Source organism: Pieris napi, chromosome 1 (assembly GCF_905475465.1).
Source record: "Pieris napi chromosome 1, ilPieNapi1.2, whole genome shotgun sequence".
Taxonomy (NCBI): domain Eukaryota; kingdom Metazoa; phylum Arthropoda; class Insecta; order Lepidoptera; family Pieridae; genus Pieris; species Pieris napi.
The window spans coordinates 731,836-752,546 of NC_062234.1; the positions used below are offsets into that span (position 1 = coordinate 731,836).

At 32.5% G+C, this 20,711-nt stretch overlaps 1 protein-coding gene across 1 annotated transcript in view; it reads left to right on the forward strand.

The window, feature by feature from the left end:
* Positions 1–2,496: 2,496 nt before the first annotated feature.
* The window catches only part of LOC125053714 (hemicentin-2-like), a 111,293-nt gene continuing 93,078 nt past the window's right edge, over positions 2,497–20,711 (forward strand). The window contains exons 1-2 of the mRNA XM_047655220.1: positions 2,497–2,611; positions 7,034–7,578. Coding sequence (XP_047511176.1) covers positions 7,485–7,578 — 94 coding nt within the window. The 5' untranslated portion in view covers positions 2,497–2,611; positions 7,034–7,484. The remainder of the gene's footprint in view (positions 2,612–7,033; positions 7,579–20,711) is intronic.

Sequence of the window (20,711 nt, forward strand, 5' to 3'; positions counted from 1 at the left end):
TGACGTATGATTATTGAAAATTGAGACACTGGAATTATATCTCAAATCCAGCTCTTACACTATCACAGTGATAGGTTTGAGGACAACTCGGTGATCGTTGAGGCGTTTCAAAGTAATATGGGTAAGCCAAATGAACATTTCCCGCAAAACTGAACATTCCGTACTGTAATGGATCCCCATTCATTATTTTTTACTTAATCAACTTCCTTATCATCTTAGTATGAAGAAGTACTTAGATTCCTGAAGAAGGATTATTGGAATATCAAATTTACACAATTATAAACCGCAACATAAAAAAAATATCAGTATTAGCCCAGTAGGTAACTTGTATTGTTGGTGAGCGGCAAAAAAGCAATTAAGTAATTAGCAATTAACTTTAGAAAAGTTATAAATATCCCAAGTTATAAAGGATGAGCTATTTAAAAAGACCTTCAGTTGATTTAGATTCCCAGTATTATATATACAAGTTATTTTCTTATTTTAAAAGCTCCTTTTTGATTTGATATCTGATGAACTACTGGAAACCTATAATCCTACATTTTGTGACATTTTTACTATGAATTCAGTTTCTTGTATGCTTCAGAATAAAGTTTTAAATTTTGCAATTTTTAAGACATATTTTTTTAAATATTATAAGTGACAAAATACCCAAGAAATTCAACGAAAAATTTGCAAAACCGTTCCAAAAATTACGTAGGCAATTAAACTAATATTCCGGAACTTATTAAAAATAATCGACTTAAGCAATGAATATGAAATGTACGTGTAATGTTCAAAACAAAACTGTTTAATGAAAATATTTCTTGACCTTAAAGTTAATCGATACCTGGCGCAAATAAGCGATTCATGGAAGATGCATCTTCTACCGCATTTATCATGGAGGATGTTCAGACAACTTGTTCGGTCTAATACCTGCAGCTCAATTTCATTATCGGACGTCAAGGCTGAATACAAAATACCATCCGTATCACCTCGACATCCGTCGTTCCACAACTGAGCGTTATTAAGGCAGTTTTTGCAGCGCACCACCACTATGTGGAACCAGCTTCCCACTCTAGTATGTATTTCCAAACCAATTCGACTTAGGGTCCTTTAAGAAAAGATTCTAAATTTACATTTACTACCAGTTCGCAAGTCAAGTTTCAGTTTAATGCAAAAAAATATTCTATTAATGATTGTTTGCGTGAAACATTATAATTAATATTATTTTAAAAGGGAATAATATATTTTAATAATGAGATAAGAATTGACTTTAATGATCATATCATAATGTAATTGTAACTTCTATTTGAAATTCTACCCTTTAAGATAAATTTGTACGCCATTATGTGCGAACTTTAGATTGTACCACCATATTCTTGCAAATAAATAATTATAATTATAATTATGGTAGTATAGTAGCTCCAGGCAGTTTTCTATCTATATAGGTTATTATTATTATAAATATAATATATCTAAACTAATTTAGTAAAATTCACGTACAAGGTTTATCTAAGTGAGTATAAGTTTTATTTTAATATATATTTTACATTATTTTATAACAAATAAACCTAGAAATTTTATAGAAACGGGGCAGAACGAAAGTTGCTACTAGAACAATTCTCGAAATTACAATTTATTTTGGAAAACATTTTGACAAGGTTTAACGAGAGCCTCGGCACGGTCAATGCGCTAATTCAGTTCGCAGCAATTAATATGTAGCTGGCACTGAGTGAGCTTACTTCAAGCACAGTTAACATGTAAACAGTATTCACATATATTCTATTGATATATAGCACGTGTATTAATGTATTTTATGATATCAATACTATACATGGTTACTACATCATATACGAGTATAATGCTACATCTAGATCTAAAATACATGACAATTTATAAGTTTATTTCGTCATCCTACAGCTTACATAAATTTATATAACAAAAAACAATAACTAGCCTTAAAATACATTATTAAAAGGAGTCCCTTTAGGCCAGGTTCTGAAGATACTGGCATCGTTCTTTGAATAGCTGCCAGCTCTTCCGTCTCCTGTGATGTCGGCAAACCTTTTTGATATTTCCTTAAAAAGCCTTATTGCAGTAGGACCCCACGGACCTTCTCGACACCGAATGGAACAAAATCATATTCGGAGCCTAGACACCTGTATTTGCATGCTTTTTTAGCCGCTTTACAAGCCGCACTAGCTCTGTTGTTGGTTCCATGTAGATGGGAAGGTGCCAGAGTGTCTGAACAGGTTGCATCCCATACCTAGTAGATCCCCACAGACAGGAAAGTATTATGACGATAATAAGTTTTAAATTTCACAGCATTAAAGTTTTTGGTTCAAAAACATTAAACAGTCAACTTAAAATATAACACATACGCGTGCATAATAGAAAATGTTCATACGCTGATCGCTGAATACAATAGATGTACTGTTCTGATTATATACCTGTACCTGAAGCGAAGGCAACCAAGCTTGATTCGCGCACTAGGTAGGAGGCGACATACATTGACTGGGTAGAGCCAGTCAACCGCGAGCTTCGCACTTTACCAAACGTGCTGTGCGCAACTAAATATGATCGAACTTTTTCACGTGTTAGTGTTTTCATGTTTATACGGACGATGAAAGAGGTCAGTACAATAGTCGTACAATCATTGAAAATATATATGTTGTATATCCAAGGGTAGATCGTAATTGTATACTAATAAAACATGTATTTACAACAAAATAACCTAAAAAATTGTATTGAATGTAGCTCCGTTTATCAGACTCTTTAAACACGCCTAGTAGTCTAATAAAATATTAATACTTGTTAAATAAATTACAAAATGCTAGTTTTATTAAGAAAACTTTTATTTCTATATATATTTATATTATTGCAATAAACTCATTATTGCAATAATGTAGTTTAAGAATGTATAGTTCTTATTATGCTTCAGTAATGAACATAATATATATATATTACGTGGATATATATATAATGAAATATAATATATATTTAATTATATATTTTAGTTTATGTTAAGTTTAGTTATTTATTTAAATGTATATTATTTTATTATTATTAGTTTATGTTTATATTTAATATTAGTTTTATTACTCGAAGTATATTACATCATTTTTACTTAGATAACAGATAACAATAATTGCAACACATTTATAGATTCCGCAATTTCTAATTACCTCTAAAATTTACGTTGTAACATCAATAGATAGATATTAATAGTTTGTTTCATTTTAATATTATTCGATAAAACCTATCAAGTATGCATACTATAAAAAAATCAGGAAAGCAGTATTTATGGCTCCTTTCTTTTTTCCGGAGAACGCGTCTTGGCCAAAACTCCCCGATGTCCAGATTGAGCATTCTGATAAACGAGTTGGGAAAATCTATTTTTGTTTAGATTTTGTAATTTTAATTGTATTGTTAAGTAATTCTTTTGTTTCATATTATAATTATCTCTCCGAGTAGGTCATGTTTGCCTATAAGTGCTTGTCACATTAATTTTTTTTTATTGTGGTTCTTTTACCAATGTATCTGTGTGCCGAGCATTGGCAAGCTTGTATGAATATAAATAAATAAAATAATCCTCGCGTAATGATGATACGTTAATAAATGTTTTGATTGAAATAAAGTTATTCATTTGTAATCACCGAACTAAATATTACGTATAAAATTATTAAAAGCATGAAACTCTGGCAGGAATATTAAATTACTTCTCTTATAAATTTATATCGTTACAGTTTTTACATAATATCGACAAATAAATTGAAATTTCGGATTGGTTAATATGATTTAAAATTGCAGTATATATGTTAATACGTTTAGTTTACAATTTTTAACGTAATTTCACAATAATTGTTCCTAAACACCATTTGCCGTAGCAGCGCTTTGGCTGGGAACCAAGGTTCGATTCCCGCCGACAAATTCATTTTATGGGTCGCAATGACGTTCTAAACAATAAAATACAAGCTCCCAAGCTTTTCAGAATGCAAAATCATAAAATGACTGCTTCACGACTGATTTGAGAGCGACCGCCGATGCGAAAACCGCTGTGTGAGTTCGAAAAGTGAGTTACAGAATCGCAGGGCTGAACTCAAATCTGTTTCCGCCTCGTACACAATTGGTAGACTAGAAAAAATACCAACCCATGAAACAATTTAATAAAAACTATTAATTGATTTTGATTGTGGTGTTACGTGGAATTTTATTATGTTTTGAGCCGTAGAGGGCGATCGTATCGCATACGTTGTAACTGCTACCCCGTAGCCATTTTCGTAGCAGTATCGTAGTCATCAGATTTCAAAGGATACTTTGTGTACAATATTGTATAAAATATTTTTTTTTATATTCTTATATACATTTACTTAATTTTATGTTTGGTTCACCATATTTTCTTTACATAAATTTTGATTTTAACGTTCAACCACGAGCTCACTCTCTGATAATATACAAATGTTAACCAAGTAATCACAGCGAACATGACAGTCACAGAAAGTTTAATGTAATCTTTGTAATCTTCTAATGCCTTTTAAATTACCATAATTTATTTGATTGTTGTTATGTTTTCTTTCGTAACATGTTTTCTTTGTAACTTTATGAACAGATTTTATCTATATATTACAGTTCTATGCTTACACTGTTTATAAAAATTATACTTTTATTTTAATGAATAACCTCATTAGTCTCTTTCTGTCAAATTATGCTTACATCGTGTCGAAAGAGACAGGGCATACCTTTAGATAAGGTTACATTTTTTTATGTACATTACATTTTATGCTCTATCAAAATACTGTGCAGCATAATTAGCGTAATTTTAATTAAATTATATTTTTTTGGATAAAAATTTATATTTAGAAATGAATTTCAACACAAGTATTTTGATAATTCAAATACATACTAATGGAAATGTTACATGTTACAATACAATGTCTTAATACAATAAAAGTAAAATATGATACAAAAGTAATCATTACTAGAACAATATATGAAGCCGGGTTAATAACAGCTACAATAGGAAGTAAGGTATTCAAAGACAGAGAAACCGCAGTAATTGTACCACCGCGTACAATATTCTACTTTATTACTTGACTACAAGGCGAAGCTAAAAATAGGATATATTTAAGTGCTTATGTATTATGTAATATGAAATTTAAAGTATCTTTGAGTTCATAATCGTTATGACTTAAAAGTTCAGACCGTATTTACGGGAAAATAAATTGAGATGATGACACATATTTAAAAAAAACTATTTATAACTGTCAATATTATTTATCTTATTACATAATTGTAAATAGCCGATTACGATATAAATTTGACTGTTTTCTCTGTTGGAATATATCTCATATAAATCAAATAATGATGAATGATGACCCTGATGGCTGGTAGTCTTACACAGTCCGGTTCACAAGACACTTTCTTCTGCGAACTATTTCCTAGTTCACTACAATAGACTCCCGGTGGGGGTCTGATAGGTAGATCTGAAAGATAAGACTTTCAACTATTCAAAGTTAGAGTGTACTCCTCCCTCAAAGACCGGCAACACATCCACTAAAATGGTTATCTATAAGCTGAGATGACTGCCCTGTTTTGGCGTCGCGTAGGCTCGTTTAACCCTGTAAGAAAATATAACAAAATAAAACAATAAGTAACGACTTCTTGAACCGGAATATATTTGCTGTGTCGGCCTAGTGGCTTCAGCGTGCGACTCTCATACCTGAGGTCATAGGTTCGATCCCCGGCTGTGCACCAATGGACTTTCTATCAATGTGCGCATTTAACATTTGCGAACGGTGAAGGAAAACATCGCGAGGAAACCGACAGTTCTTAGACCCAAAAAGTCGACGGCGTGTGTCAGGCACTGGAGGCTGATTACCTACTTGCCTATTAGATTTAAAAATTATCATGAAACAGACTCAGAAATCTGAGGTCAAGACCTAATGAGGTTGTAGCGCCACTGATTTATTTTTTATGTATTTGCTGTAGGCTATAGCACTAATATTATATAGTTTAAGAAACTTGTATATACTGTATATTTGATTGTTAAATTAAGGTTTTAGTAAACGAAATGTCTAACATATTAAGCAAGTTGAATGAAATAGTTTAAATAAATTATGTAATAACCATTCAGGTTCTGTACTGAAACTATACACCAAATTATATTTTGTGATTGAAGGATGTGTACTGACGTTATAGATTTCGAAGTTCATTTTCTTTATACGATTTTTAAGTATATCTTAAAAGCTATACAGACCCGATGTCTTCTAAATAACATTAGCACTCGGCACGGGTCGTTGCCTTACTTTGATGAAGGATTTACTTCTTGAAAGCTTTTGTTAAATTTTTCGCAGAATTCCCTTTTAAATAAATATAAGCACTCGGGACAAGCGAAGAATAAGGCTTCAATAGGTTCCTCGGGCTCTCATATTTCACGCAATGCTTACTTACTTAATTCTGAAATATGATATTTAGATTTAAAGCTGCCGTATTACGTAGAAATATTGAAAAAAACTAAAGATAAAACGTAATTTGTAAAATAAATGCTGCAATAAGTGCATTTATGTTTAAAGCTTTGTTTGTAGACGTTTTTAAGCGCACAGTAAAAATTACAATAGTCTTCGCCTTGAAGTCAGCAAAAAATATTAAATTTTACAAAAACTTTTTCACAAGTCTATTATGATTTAACTCACTCACTGACTCACTCACTCACTTACACATTTGCACCCATACAATCACTCATGCATTAAGGCGTGTTGATTACAGTTGAAAAGTAAATAAAATAAAAGATGTAATTCAATTATATATAAGAAATATTTTAAGGAATTTATACTTAAATTTGCTATGGAAGAGCTGGGAACCCTGACACAGGTATTTCTTACTTAAAAGGGTTCCCAAATCTTACACATTGTAATGCATATGTACTTAAAATGAATAAACAGTTTTTATTTTTTATTATATCACTTTTGTCCAGTCAATATTATCCAGTAAATTTTATATTATTAGCTGTCAAAATGTACTGCGAGTATAAATGGGTCTATGTACTTTGTTCCAGGTGTCCATTTGTCGTCGAGTGTTCACGGTTGCTAAAAGAGTCTTGAATAATTCATTGGGATATTAAGCCGGGACCCTAGTGAAGCCGTGCGTTACATTACACTATATAACGCTTGTATTGTGTGAACAGGATTAAACACCAAATTAACTTCGTTTTAACTTAATTCGATGACTCGAGAATAAACGCCCATTACAAATGCTGAATTAGAAGGTCGTTGTGGTCTCAATAAACGGTCGTACTGATTAAACTGTGTTAAAAGACTTCGATAGTGCTGGCTCATCGTTCAATTGAAAGACCATTGACAATAGATAATGAAGGTCACGAGAAATCGTGCGCTCAATGGACAATCCGGTTTTGGAGTAAATTTTTTTTTACGAAAACGATATCCCTTTACGTGAATTAGTTTCAACGGTAATTGCCTCTTTGAACTGGATATTGGAAAGAGAGACTAATGAATATGGTGTTAAGGTGCGTTTTAGTGGTTTTGATGTCGGCAAGTTTGGTCTTGGGGACTGGAGAGTGGACTGAAGATGCTGAAGATTTAGGTAAGTGAGAACTTCTACTTGACTCGAGTAAACAGGGTTAATGACTACTTGAAATGCTATTAGGGGAAGGTCAGTATTCGTATTCCCACTTAGACATAAGGGGGATAGTATTTCAGAGCAACTGCTATACATGTAGAAGTAACTTAGATATAGACGTTCAATTGTTTAATGGCGATAATATTCATTTGTTTTAATTTAATTATAAGCGAATAATCAATGTTTTAAGGCATTTATTTTACAATTATTTAAATTTCACTTTTATATTATTGTAAGTGTACCTACGTATTATTTATGTACTGTACATATAATAATTATGTATATAATGACTTCAATAACAATGAATTTCATTACATATTTACCGGCGAATTCTTGCCACCATTCAACTCAACGTTGCAGGCAAATAAAATTATGTCTTTATGAAACATAAATCATACTTTAGCTTAGTAACTCAAATAGAATAAAAAATGTATTTGAATCTGTATTTTTGCACAGTTGTTACAATGAAACGTCAGACTTATTATTCACAAGATGTGCTGTTTGCAGGTGGAGTTGATTCGACTTTATATTCTTTCTTCATTGTATTTTATCGCTACGTGCTGTTGGGTATCTCCGAATCATGCTTAATATTCGAGGAAAAGTACAAAAAATCATATTTTTAATAGAATGCGCAGTAATTTTGATCACATATCATTGTTAATTAGGATCTCATCTAATATTTATCAAACTGATTACGTATAATTTAAGTATGTCGCTTACGTCAATTTTAAATCAGTTTTATTAATATTTTATAATCATATTAGCGGATCCGACAGACGTTGTCCTGCATGATATTTCAAGCGATTAGGATATTCAACAAGTATTAAAGTAGCGACTACAGCGTCATCTGCCGGGCTGATTTTTTAATCTAAAACCATCTAGGGCTCCACCCAAACTCATACAAAAAAATAATTCAAATCGGTGTAGCCGTTTAAAAGGAGTTCAGTGACATACACACGTACAATATAATTATTTATTTATTTATTTATTTATTTATTTTGTAAACCTACAGCTAACATAAATTATATACAATAGCAAACAGTTACATTAAAAATATAGCCAAATATGGATTACATAATAATACATTTAACTACAAAATTGTTCAAGAATTTATAAAAGGAAACAAACAAATAAAAACTATTCAATACGTTTATCTAAGTGGTACCTAATTTGGTTGTGTTGTATGATGGTGTAAAAGTGAGGGTAAGTACGTGAAGGTGTGTATGTGGGGTATGCTCATGATGCAGGTGATTTTGCGCTATGGATATTCTTAATACTTCTTTTAATCATATTCCGCGACAGCTTAAACAGGTCAAGGCTTAAATATTGGTCGTTGTATGTCCGGGCTGCGCGATACAAAACTAAGTTCCTTGCATAGTTAGTGTTAATGTGAGGAACATGGAACAAAGCACGATTACGAGTCTGGTAGGCAGGAACAAGGAAGGGCAATTTTTCTAGGGAAGGGAGCTACAATTAATTTTATTTGAGATGATGTCATGTAATAGCAATAAATCATATTGTTTTTCGTTGTTTTTCGTCGAGAGTCTAAAGTATTAATTTTAAAATGTTCACACGCGTCATTATATGTATTAAACTTATTGTAGGTCTTATAGGAGATAAATTTTATGAAGTCTTTTTGGATCTTTTCAATTTTTTCTTTGTGTACAGTGTAACTAGGTGATCAAACAGAGCAACCATATTCGAGAATACTTCTTACGTATGTATAGTATAGCACTTTCATACAGTCGACATCATGAAAATGTTCACTAACACGTCTTACAAAACCAAGCTGCTTATAGGCCTTGTCAACTATTGTGTCAATATGGTTATTAAACGTCATTTTATAGTCTAACCATATACCCAAGTCACGAACACAATCTACTTCTTTTACAGATTTGTTATTAATATGATAGCTAAAGTTAATTTTGTTTTTTTTTCTGGTGAATGTTATTTTGACACATTTAGAAACATTAACCGATATTCGATTTTGTCTATAATAATTGGAAAGGTTATTTAGGTCGGCCTGAATTTTGTGACATCAGCGAACAGCGATTTTTATCATCAGCGAACATAAGGTAATTTGAATCTTTAATGGTACTATTTATGTCATAAAGATATGCATTGTATAACAGGGGACCCAATATAGATCCTTGAGGGACTCCAGAACTTATACGAACAAAGTCACTTCTAGCACTGCCAACCGCAACCGCCTGTCTACGATTTGTTATATATGAACAAAACCAGCGATGAAGGTCACCACGTATCCCTAGAAGTTGGAGCTTATGTAATAGGATGGTGTAGGATATATGTAAGCTGCTATCTTTAAAGTTAGATCAAACTGCACACGGTGTGCAAATTTGATTGAAATCGTCTTTTATCAGTTCGTATCTTTACAAAAAATAATACATTAAAACCAATTTTAACATCATATTATACTTGATTGAATATGAGTTTTTGTAAGTTCAGTTTAGAATGTTACAAAAATTAGTGTATCATAATAATGTTAAAGATATCTTTTAGTTCTTGTGTTACAATTTTAATTTCAACTTCAACGATTTCAAACAAGAAAACTTTCGTTATTGTCGTTTTAAATAATATCTGTGATCGTTGCACTTTCCGGCATTTTCATATCCTTTCGTAGAAACTAAGACGGCTTATATATGAATCGGGTTGGCGGATCGCCAGTTTCTTTGTCTTGTCACGGCTTTTAAGCTGCCGTCTTGATATTGAATTAATAATCGTATTTTATTGAAATTAATTGCTTTAGAACATTTAATTAACACTTTTCACAATTAATAGTCGAGGTCTATCCAGACGTCTAGGCATCATGTTCAGGAGGACCACATACGTCTTGTTAAATGGTCAGCAAGAAAACAGATGAAGAATTCTGAGGCCAGAACCACGATCTTTCTAGTCACTAAGTTTAAAAAAAATTAAGGCAATGTATTTAAATACTTAGCTAAGGCAGCACAAAAGAGCTTTTAGACTAAAGTATAGAAGCCCTATTTATGCATTTATAATATGAATTTGTAGCACTTTAAGGCGCGGCGAAATTGTACAGGGCGTGGAATAAAAGGGTGTAGATAGGAAATTGAACACCTTTTAAGTTGCGTTACTTAGCAATATTTTACGTGATTCTTAAAAATCCGATATTTAAAGAAAGTTGCCAGTAATTTAGCTGATATCTAAGAAGTTTTTAATCTTTGAGTTTGTTTGCTTGAGAAAATTAAATTTAAATCTTGTTTTCAGTGCAGACATTTATCTTTAAAAAAATTTTTTCTACTTTCTTACAATTAAAAAAATAATAGATATTCTGAGAGGTTGAATTTGACACTGAAACTGTTTTGTTTCCGATTGGAAGGGTCAAGCAGCGCCATTCTAACCACGATATATGGAAAACAACTTTAAAAGTAGTTACCTAGATAGACACGGATACATATAAGTAAAACATTTTTCTATTGGATCAGGAATGGTCCGAAAAACTGTACGAATACTTGCAACTAAATCTCATCACCTCAACGCCCGGCATTTCACAACAAAGCGCTATTAAGGCTCTTTATAACGCGCATAACTACTGCCTGGAACAAATAGTCGTGGTACTTTGGACTTATATTTACTTATTTATTAACACTTCGTTGCAGAAATATAATACAATTGACATAATTAAATTAAAAGGAGGGCAACTGGCCTTATAGCTTTCGAGCGAACTCTTCTAGGCAACAACTGTGAGAAAAAAAAATTAAATAAGGTAAGCAAGAAGTGCAAAAACGCAAATGATACTGCTATTCTGTTCATAGTTGTCAGTAAGAATCGCAAACATCAGATATGTTGCACCACAACATATTACGTAATTATAGAAGTGTAAAAATGTAAATGAAAAAAGCACATAGAAAATGCAATTCAATCGTAATACACTAGTAATACATATCTGCAATTTCATTAAGTGCATTTTTGCGACACTTCAATTTATTTACATATGCAAATGTAATTACATTTTGAGATCTCTTTACGTATGAAATTTGAATTGTAAATAATGAAGCTCCCGGTATTCATTTGAACTGTCTCGGAATTTGCAATGTATAACATTCGATGCAGAAAATAGAAAAGATTTATAGAAGTGCTATTGATATTTAGGATTTTGTACTGATTGCTACTGTAATTTGTCTAGGGTGATTTTAGATGATAGGAAATTTGATATTTACTATTTATTAAATACTTACGTGTAACATAATTTAATACAATAAATTAATCATACTAATTAAAATTTTAAAGAGAGAGCTTGCTTCTGAGTGTACTCCTGGGGCGAATCTTCGCTATTTAGGAAGTTAAAAAAACCTGAGGAAGTAAAGAGTTTGAGGGAGATACATTTACGTACCAAATATTATTTAAGCTTTTTGATGGTTCAAAATGCAATCTATCTAGAACATCAATACCTAGAAATAATCAATTTTCATTAACCCTCATTTTAATGTCAATAAAAATAGCAAACAAGAGTCGAAGCTAATAAAGTTTAATATTTACATAGTTTAATTAAAAGATCGAGCTTTTGATAGTCGACTTTACTTGTTAAAACGAGTGCAGTTGTGCAGTTTTCTATGATTTTTCAGCTAATGTGAAAAATATAATATTTTACGTAAAAACCGAAATGATTTATGATGAAAAAATTATTAAATAAAAGAATACAATAATGAAACTAAATATAATTCAGAGATTTCTAAGATTTACTAGATTTTGGTATATACTCAATGGTATAACTTATCTACTTCATATTATTTAATTTGTTCAAGCAGTGGTTTCAACACAATATACAAGACCCAACTCGGTGTAACGTCTCATCACCACAATACTCCACTGAATATTCATTCAGAACTATCCTGCATTCCCTATACGCACTGTCAAAAGTCAAGATGGCGCCTCGACCCCACTCGAAGCATTTGTTCTTCTTTAATTGGTCGTAATAATAATCGTACTTTTATTTGTTGAGTAAACGAAAGATTTCAAACTATGAAACATTTAAATAATAACAAAAGAAATCGAATTAGAATAAATAATCATTAAAAGTAATAGACGAAATTTCAATCGCAAAGCAACTATAAAAATCAATGGTCGATCATTTCCTGTTAATCCTAACATTCCCTGACATATATATCCAATATTTATCCAATAAACAATATGATTATTAGTTTTGATTTATACACAGCGGTTAGGCAATAATTTACGTAAATAGTTCATTTTATTACTGTAATGTATTATTTTAATGTATACACGTTGTCGTTCAAACCGATAAACTATTAAATGAGAAATATTTTTCGTTAATCATGACATACCTCTATGACTTAATGGTTGTAGCAAACGCAAATGGTGTTCGATTTCTGACCGTTTGCGTCTATCATATACCGACGATGCCACCGGCGCGGCGTCCACAAGATAATTGTAAGTAAATTAAAAAAAGAGAAGTAGGGAAGGGGATGACGGGTCTGGGCGTTACTGCATACGATTTTTTGCATTTTCTGAGAAGATTTACTATGGTAATATATATATATTTTTTTACCATAGGAAAGTAGAGATTTCAACGAACTGAAAGCACACCAACTTTTTGAAAAAAGCTGAAATTTTGACGTCAGAATTTTCGATTGAAAATTAGGGTGTTTTTTCGATATTAATTCAAAATAAGGTGAAAAAATAAATATTTTTAATCAAATAAATTACAGTATATTTGGGACATAATAAGGTAAGTTTTCACCAAATTTCGTTTAAAAAAATAAATTTTTGTAAAAGATAGAAATAAAAAACCAAAAAGTTGGTGTTTTTAATTTTTCACATAAATTTTGAGGTTATGTGAAAAATGTGTGAATACAAAAGTTTTAGATCTTTTTATTACCTACAACTTTGCCATTTAGTTTTCTTCGATAGGACTTTTAGTTTTGCCGGAAATCGAGATAAACCGTTTTTTACCCTTAAAACTCCCCCCCTACCCCTTCCCGACCTCAGATCGACCGTAATTTATTTTTCCTTTCATTTTGATCATATTCCCCTGCTTTTCTAATGGGTTTCATCCTACTGTAATTTTTTTCACTTTTTATTATTTTTAAAGGCTATCTGCACTGGTCTATTATGCATTCACAAGTCAGTTATGAATTGCTTAAATACTCCAGTCAAATTACGAAATAAATAAACATGAGCGAACACAGTTTGGGGATTTTTAGGATCGATAGGGGGGTGTATTCTGAGCATAAATTCCAATTTGAGGGGTTGTACTGAGGTCAGCTCAAGGTCATTTCGATGGAAACGCGTTTAACTCGATATCTCGAGAATGGTTAGTGTTAGGCGAAAAATTATAGAAACCTTTTCTTTTCCCAACAAAATTTACTAACTTTTTTATCTGAAACTTTTTTTTATAACATTAATATTTTTCAAGTTATTACTCCCGCAAGGCAAAAATTTTACTTTTTTTCCATTTTTCGTTGTTTTCTCCCCAACCATTCAATTTTATTAAATTTTACCGATCATCGAAGTGTAGATCTTTTAATTGTGAACAATTTTGTTCTCAAACTTTTTTCCGTAATGCCAATACCTTCGGAGTTATAGATTACTTTACCGAGCGAAATCCGCGCCACTGTCGCAATATAAAAAGGTCAATCGATTAAACTATTTAAAATTAGGTATTTTATTTGGGTAAATTTGGGTAAGGAGGAAATTAACAATTAAAACTGTTTCACACATTGTGCCAAAAGAGGCCGGCCCTTCTGCATCCGCACGCTTTGCCGCATTTGGTTTTGCATTTGCGCGCAATCGATCTCAGTAAATTATCCGGAGCTGGTTTCAATGACATCGCTATCGCCTGCAATCCACGGGGGGTGCGACGCCAGCCCCATTCCTCGGGTTTCAGATAATTTTCCAGCCAGTATTGAACTTGGTAGAAACACCTCAAAGAGTGGAAAAATGCCGCATCAGAGGTAGGAAGAAGGGATTCTAATTTAACCCTCCCACTGCCTGCCATTTTTTATATTCATTTTTTTAAATATATTTTTTATGCGGTCATTGTTTTCATCTTGCCTAGGTTGAATGGTGCCGACGTTGTGTCGCAACCACTAATCGCGTGCATGGTTTTTGCGGCATTCGGCCCATATATCGGTTTGAGGCAGTATGAGCTATGTGTAGCGTCCGTCGATTTGCCTCGGCCAGGTTTTCTCAAGTAAATGTTGTTGCACGCGCCGGCTGTTGCAGTCAGCAAAACCAGCAAATCCACATCCTCACCAATAACAACCACAGCACTATACTCCTGCGAAATTCTCTTAGCCGTACTGATAATTAGACCATCCGCATCCTCTACGGCTTGCTCCACCTCTATGTCTGATTTAATGAGAACCGTTTTCAGTAGTGAGATGAATCTAGTCTTATTGCTCTCGTTGCCTAAAAACTTATCTGTGGATACCCGTTGCGACAATGGCGCGCATTTCGCTCGGTAAAGTAATATATAACTACGAAGGTATTGGCATTACAGAAAAAAGTTTGAGAACAAAATTGTTCACAATTAAAAGATCTACACTTCGATGATCGGTAAAATTTAATAAAATTGAATGGTTGGGGAGAAAACCACGAAAAATAGAAAAAAAAGTAAAATTTTTGCCTTGCGGGAGTAATAACTTGAAAAATATTAATGTTATAAAAAAAAGTTTCAGATAAAAAGTTAGTAAATTTTGTTGGGAAAAGAAAAGGTTTCTATAATTTTTCGCCTTACACTAACCATTCTCGAGATATCGAGTTAAACGCGTTTCCATCGAAATGACCTTGAGCTGACCTCAGTACAACCCCTCAAATTGGAATTTATGCTCAGAATACATCCCCCTATCGATCCTCAAAATCCCCAAACTGTGTTCGCTCATGTTTATTTAACCTGTTTTTAGCCATAATTTGACTGGACTAAAAGTCAACCCCGCAAAAGTGACATTGGTATCTAAGCGAAAACGCGGAAACCGAAGACATGTTTGAAGATAATTTTACATTTTTCAGTCGAAATCGCCACCAAATCTGGAATTCATACAATGAATTTCAATTTATTTCCTTTTTTGCCACCTGATGTCGCAAAGTTTTTTAATAACGTATCGTTTCAACCCCTACTTTTAGTTTGAGATCACGTCTCAAAGTTTTCGATTGGCTGCTGCTTTCCTGAATAATGTTCCCAGTATGCACGATGTCACTATAACATTTCCATTGGCAACTACATTTTTAACTAAAAACTTCAGTTTCAAACTGTGTATGGAATACAACAAATAAAATAAAAAAATATTCATTTAAGTAAGACAATGTAGGTAAATTAAGATAATCAAATGATTCGAACATTAAAATAAATGAAAATTTTCAAACCTATGGGCGTAGAACTGGAGAGAAGATCTGCCAATTAACACGCCACTCATTTTGTTATTTTATTTAGCAAGATGCTTGTAGGACGTTATACCATAGCCACGTGCCATTTTAAAGCTATTAATTATAATAATACGAAAAATAAATTTTTAGTTTAAATCAGCATATCACAGGTGAGACTAAGACTAACCTCGTAAGTCCTATAGTCCTAAGTTGTGAATAAATAAATATACCTACCTATAGGGGATGTCTCCAAGAGATCTAAGGTTTAAAAGAAAGAACCAGTGGCATATCTGGTTCTCTATAATTTTTTCATAAGTGTCTATTTTTGGATCCAAGCGCGAGCCAGGCGAAGTATTAAAATACAGCGAAAGGAAAGTTCATTAGATGTGCAGCCGTGATTTCAACGCACTATACTAGGTTGTGAGTCACACGCTGAAGCCAATGGCTAAGCCTAATGAGGTGGTGTAATTTTTTCAATGCTATCGGAGAACTTTACTGGGATATTTTTTTTTGAGAGAATGCTTGAATTCAACAACTGAATGAAGTATTTCCGTACCAATTCGATTTAGGGTCCTTCAAGAAAAGAGCGTACCAATTCTTAAACACCGGCAACTCACTCGCGAGCCCTTTGGCATGGAGAGTGTCCGTGGGCGGCGGTATCACTTAACATCAAGCCTCCTGCCCGTTTGCTTCCCTATAAGAAAATATCACGCGTAAAATATATGCAAAAATGTGTCTGTTATTTGAATTTATCATACTTACGAATATCATGGAAAAAATATTTAAATATAAATAATGCAGCTGACGCAATCGTTTTCTCAAACGATAGTTTATGTGCCGCGATTTACTTTGACAATTTTATAGTATAATTTTCTAGTATTAAATTGCAGTATTCTCCATCTCGAACCATTAACCTGAAACTGAACAGCTATAAATGTGAAGAATACGTGACTGTATGACAATGTATTTTATTGTAACAGTCGTGAAAATGTCAAAAGGAAATTGTGTCTTTTGAGGAGATAGCTGCAACTTTATTTCAAGAAACTAAGTTTAACGCTTGTAACGATTTCACTATTTTAGCTAATATTGGCAAACCATTTCATAGAATGTGCGAACTAAATGATACTTCCGTCCCGGTAGGCCATTAGTGCCTATCAAAGCAATTACTTTTTCGCCATAAATCAAACCCGGATTATACGCTGCCTTAAGTATATATTAATTGTATATTATAAAGAAAAAACTTTTTAACCGGATTAATTATATATGTATATATATTATATATGATATTAGTTATGTATTATTATAAATTTACAATTATTTAACATTATTTTAAATTTATCCGACGTTTCGCGTGCTTTACAGCGTGCGTGGTCACGGTGACTGAAGACAAAAGGTGTTGGATGTCAAAAAATTGCATTATCTGTATTTATTTCCCCGGAGTTGGTATCGACTAAATATCGTTGGTATTTGTATATTTTTTTGGTTGGTTTATATTATAATTAATTATTGAATTAGAATCATGAATGATTGTCATTCTATATATACTCTATATACATAAGGTAATCTTTAAAATATACACAAATACTTTTACGTCATAATACCTAAAACATTTTAATGATGTCAAAACTACCAGACACTTGAGATGAATAATGAAAGGGCGCTACGTTGGTATTTCAAATATTCTCACAGATTCTTAGAAATGTCTGTTATTTGGTGATTCAATATTATTTAGACTATTTAAATATTAAATTGACGAACACTATGGTGAATAAGGAGATGTTTATCAAAATTTGTATTGTCACAAATTGTTAAAGCTACTTACTGTAGGTATTTACTTTTATACCTAACTTTTATATTCTTAACTTTAATATATAGACAACACGTCTTTTTGAATACATTGTAGCAGTCATGGCCAGGGATTTTTTTTAATGTAATAGGAGGCAAACGGGCAGGAGGCTCATCTGATGTTAAGTGATATCGCCGCCCATGGACACTCACATCCAGACGGCTCGCAAATGCGTTGCCAGCCTTTTAAGAATTGGTACGCTGTTCTCTTGAAGGACCCAAATCAAATTGGTTTGGAAATACTTTGTGCGGGCAAAGTGGGCAGCTGGTTTCACAATGTGGTGGTCGCGGCCAAAACTGCCCTAAGAAACGATCAGTTGTGGAACGAAGGACGTCGAGGTGATACGGATGGTATTTTGTATTCCTCCTTGATGTCCGATAATGAAACTCAGCTGCAGGTATTAGTCCGAACAACTTTATTTGAACCTTCTTCTTCTTCTTATAGCTAGTTTAATTTTGGATGCCGCGCTTCTAAACAATGACTTGGTGCTTTGACCAAACCATTGTCTTAAGTTTTTCAACCAAGACGTGCGTCTGCGGCCAGGTCTCCTTCTACCTGCCACTTTGCCTTGTATCATACAGTTGAAGGAGCTCGTATATATTTATTTGAATGTTCACTCACAATTCAAAGAAAATAGTAATACAGACTAGAAATATTATAACATCAAAGAAAGTCGGGACCTGTGACCGTATGCACGTCTCCTCAGCCAATGGTCGACCCAAGAAGTGTGATTGAAGTAGATTTGATGAAAAAAATATACATTTTATCACTGATATAACTTTTTCGTTGTAAATTTTGATTAAAACATTTCCTAACTTTACAAAGAGCCTCGGCATGTGAAATAACAATTGTTTTACGGGGAACACGTTTTCTGTGGAGTTTTAGTACTTAGACCTATCATTGTTAAGGGTTGTATTGTTTAGAGAAGCTTTAGACTCGAATTGAGAGGCGATAGGGTTTCTCACTGAAAAGCTTTCTAGAAAAAACATTGCTTTGTTAAAGTACTTGTGTTTTGATTTGTTATTTAGCTTGCAGTGACAGATAGGAACGAACGAATAGGTATGTTTGTATAAATCCCCAACATTTAAGCAAATTATTGGTTTGTAGGCGTAATACCTCCTTTAATTACTTTCAATCCAGAACTTCTTCAAAAACTTCTAGTGTTCTTTTTTTATAACATTAGTAAAATCGCAATTGAATGTATTGATTACAGACGTTCAGATAATTTACTATCAAAGATTTAAAATATGTCTTATCACATAACTTTGTTTGTGAAGTGATACGACTGACAGAATCGGAATCATATATACTGCTGATACTTTGAGACATTTAATTCAAATATATTCTTGTTGGCACATCAAATATATTTTCAATCATCAAATATTGAATTGTTTATTGTAAAAACGGTCAAAACTGCAAATAAAAATAAAAAAAAGGAAAAGATAAGAGAAGATCAGCGTCGTACTTGCGAACCAACTCGGAGATGGATTGCCTGTCTTTAAAAAAAATACAACGTCCTATATTTGTTTTCCTTTTGTTGGGGCTGATGGCGATAATATAATATATTATATTAATAACATAATATATATAGCAATAGCGACGATAGTAATAACAAACTACTTTATGGTACTGTCTCAGATTTTCAAATAGGAAAGAATTGAAGATTTTTTTATAATCCCCATGCTGATTTTCTCACGTTACTAGCCGAAAGAATATATTTATACTTTTTACATCAACTACAACTTAACCGACGAAAAAATGATTATGTTAACTCTATTATAGTCTAGTGAATTAACAGGAAAATTAGCAATGTAGGGGTAGGTAGTGGAATGTGTAACGTAAGCTAAGTGATGAAGCTGGCGCGTAAACTCGTTAGGTCAATTTCGCTAGGTATATTGGTGTCGTTTATAAAGTTAATATCGAGTCGAGTGTAGCGTCCGTCGCCGCATATTTGTTTGCCGAAAATACGTGAGTTTAACCGGCGTAAATTAATTACAAGTTTGCCCCGCTGTAATTACGCAATTCACGTGCCACTGATGCAACTCAATATGGTTTTTACGTAATGCGAACATTACATAAACGATGAATTACAAATTTACGCTTATAACGTAATTATGGGCGCGAGTGGGCTTGATGACTTAATATTTTTATGGAATAATTAAGATAATATCGTATAGTATATAATGTAGTTTTTTTTCTATTGGCAAAAAAAAGTTCAGTCTTCTTGGGCCTGATACAAGTCGATTTTGAAATATTAATTTCAGACAATATAATTGATACTAAAATGGTGTTTTTCCTACTTGCCTATTAGAGTAACAAATGATCATGATATCTGAGGCCCAGACCTAAAAAGGTTCTAGCACCATTGATTTTTTTATAAATGGTGTTCTTACCCATAACATAGTAATGTATTATTGCATGTTACGGGCTTTGATAGATATAGTCACAATACATAAAACAACATACTGCGCTCATTTTTTAACAACAAGACAATATGACAGTAAATACTAGAAATAACACATTCTAACAAAAAAAAAAGCTTTGGAACAAAAAGTTACTTCAAAAGTTATTATTTGATGATTAAAGGAAAATATTTTTTGTAAATTTATAATTATCCTATATAAAGTAATTGTTACGTATATTGGAGGCTCAAAAAACGAAAAACGAAAAAAAAAACAAAAAAAAAAACAAAAAACTGTAATTTCTACCTCTTTTTTTCATTTAACTATAACGTAACGTAACGTAACTCTGTCAGTGTGGTCTGCTGTAGGATTTATAATAATAACGTGACATATACAAATGATAATACAAATCTCGGAAAACCACTCTTCCTGCCTTCCAGCCTCACCCTGTCTGCTCTATGTTATGTCCAATTTCAATGACA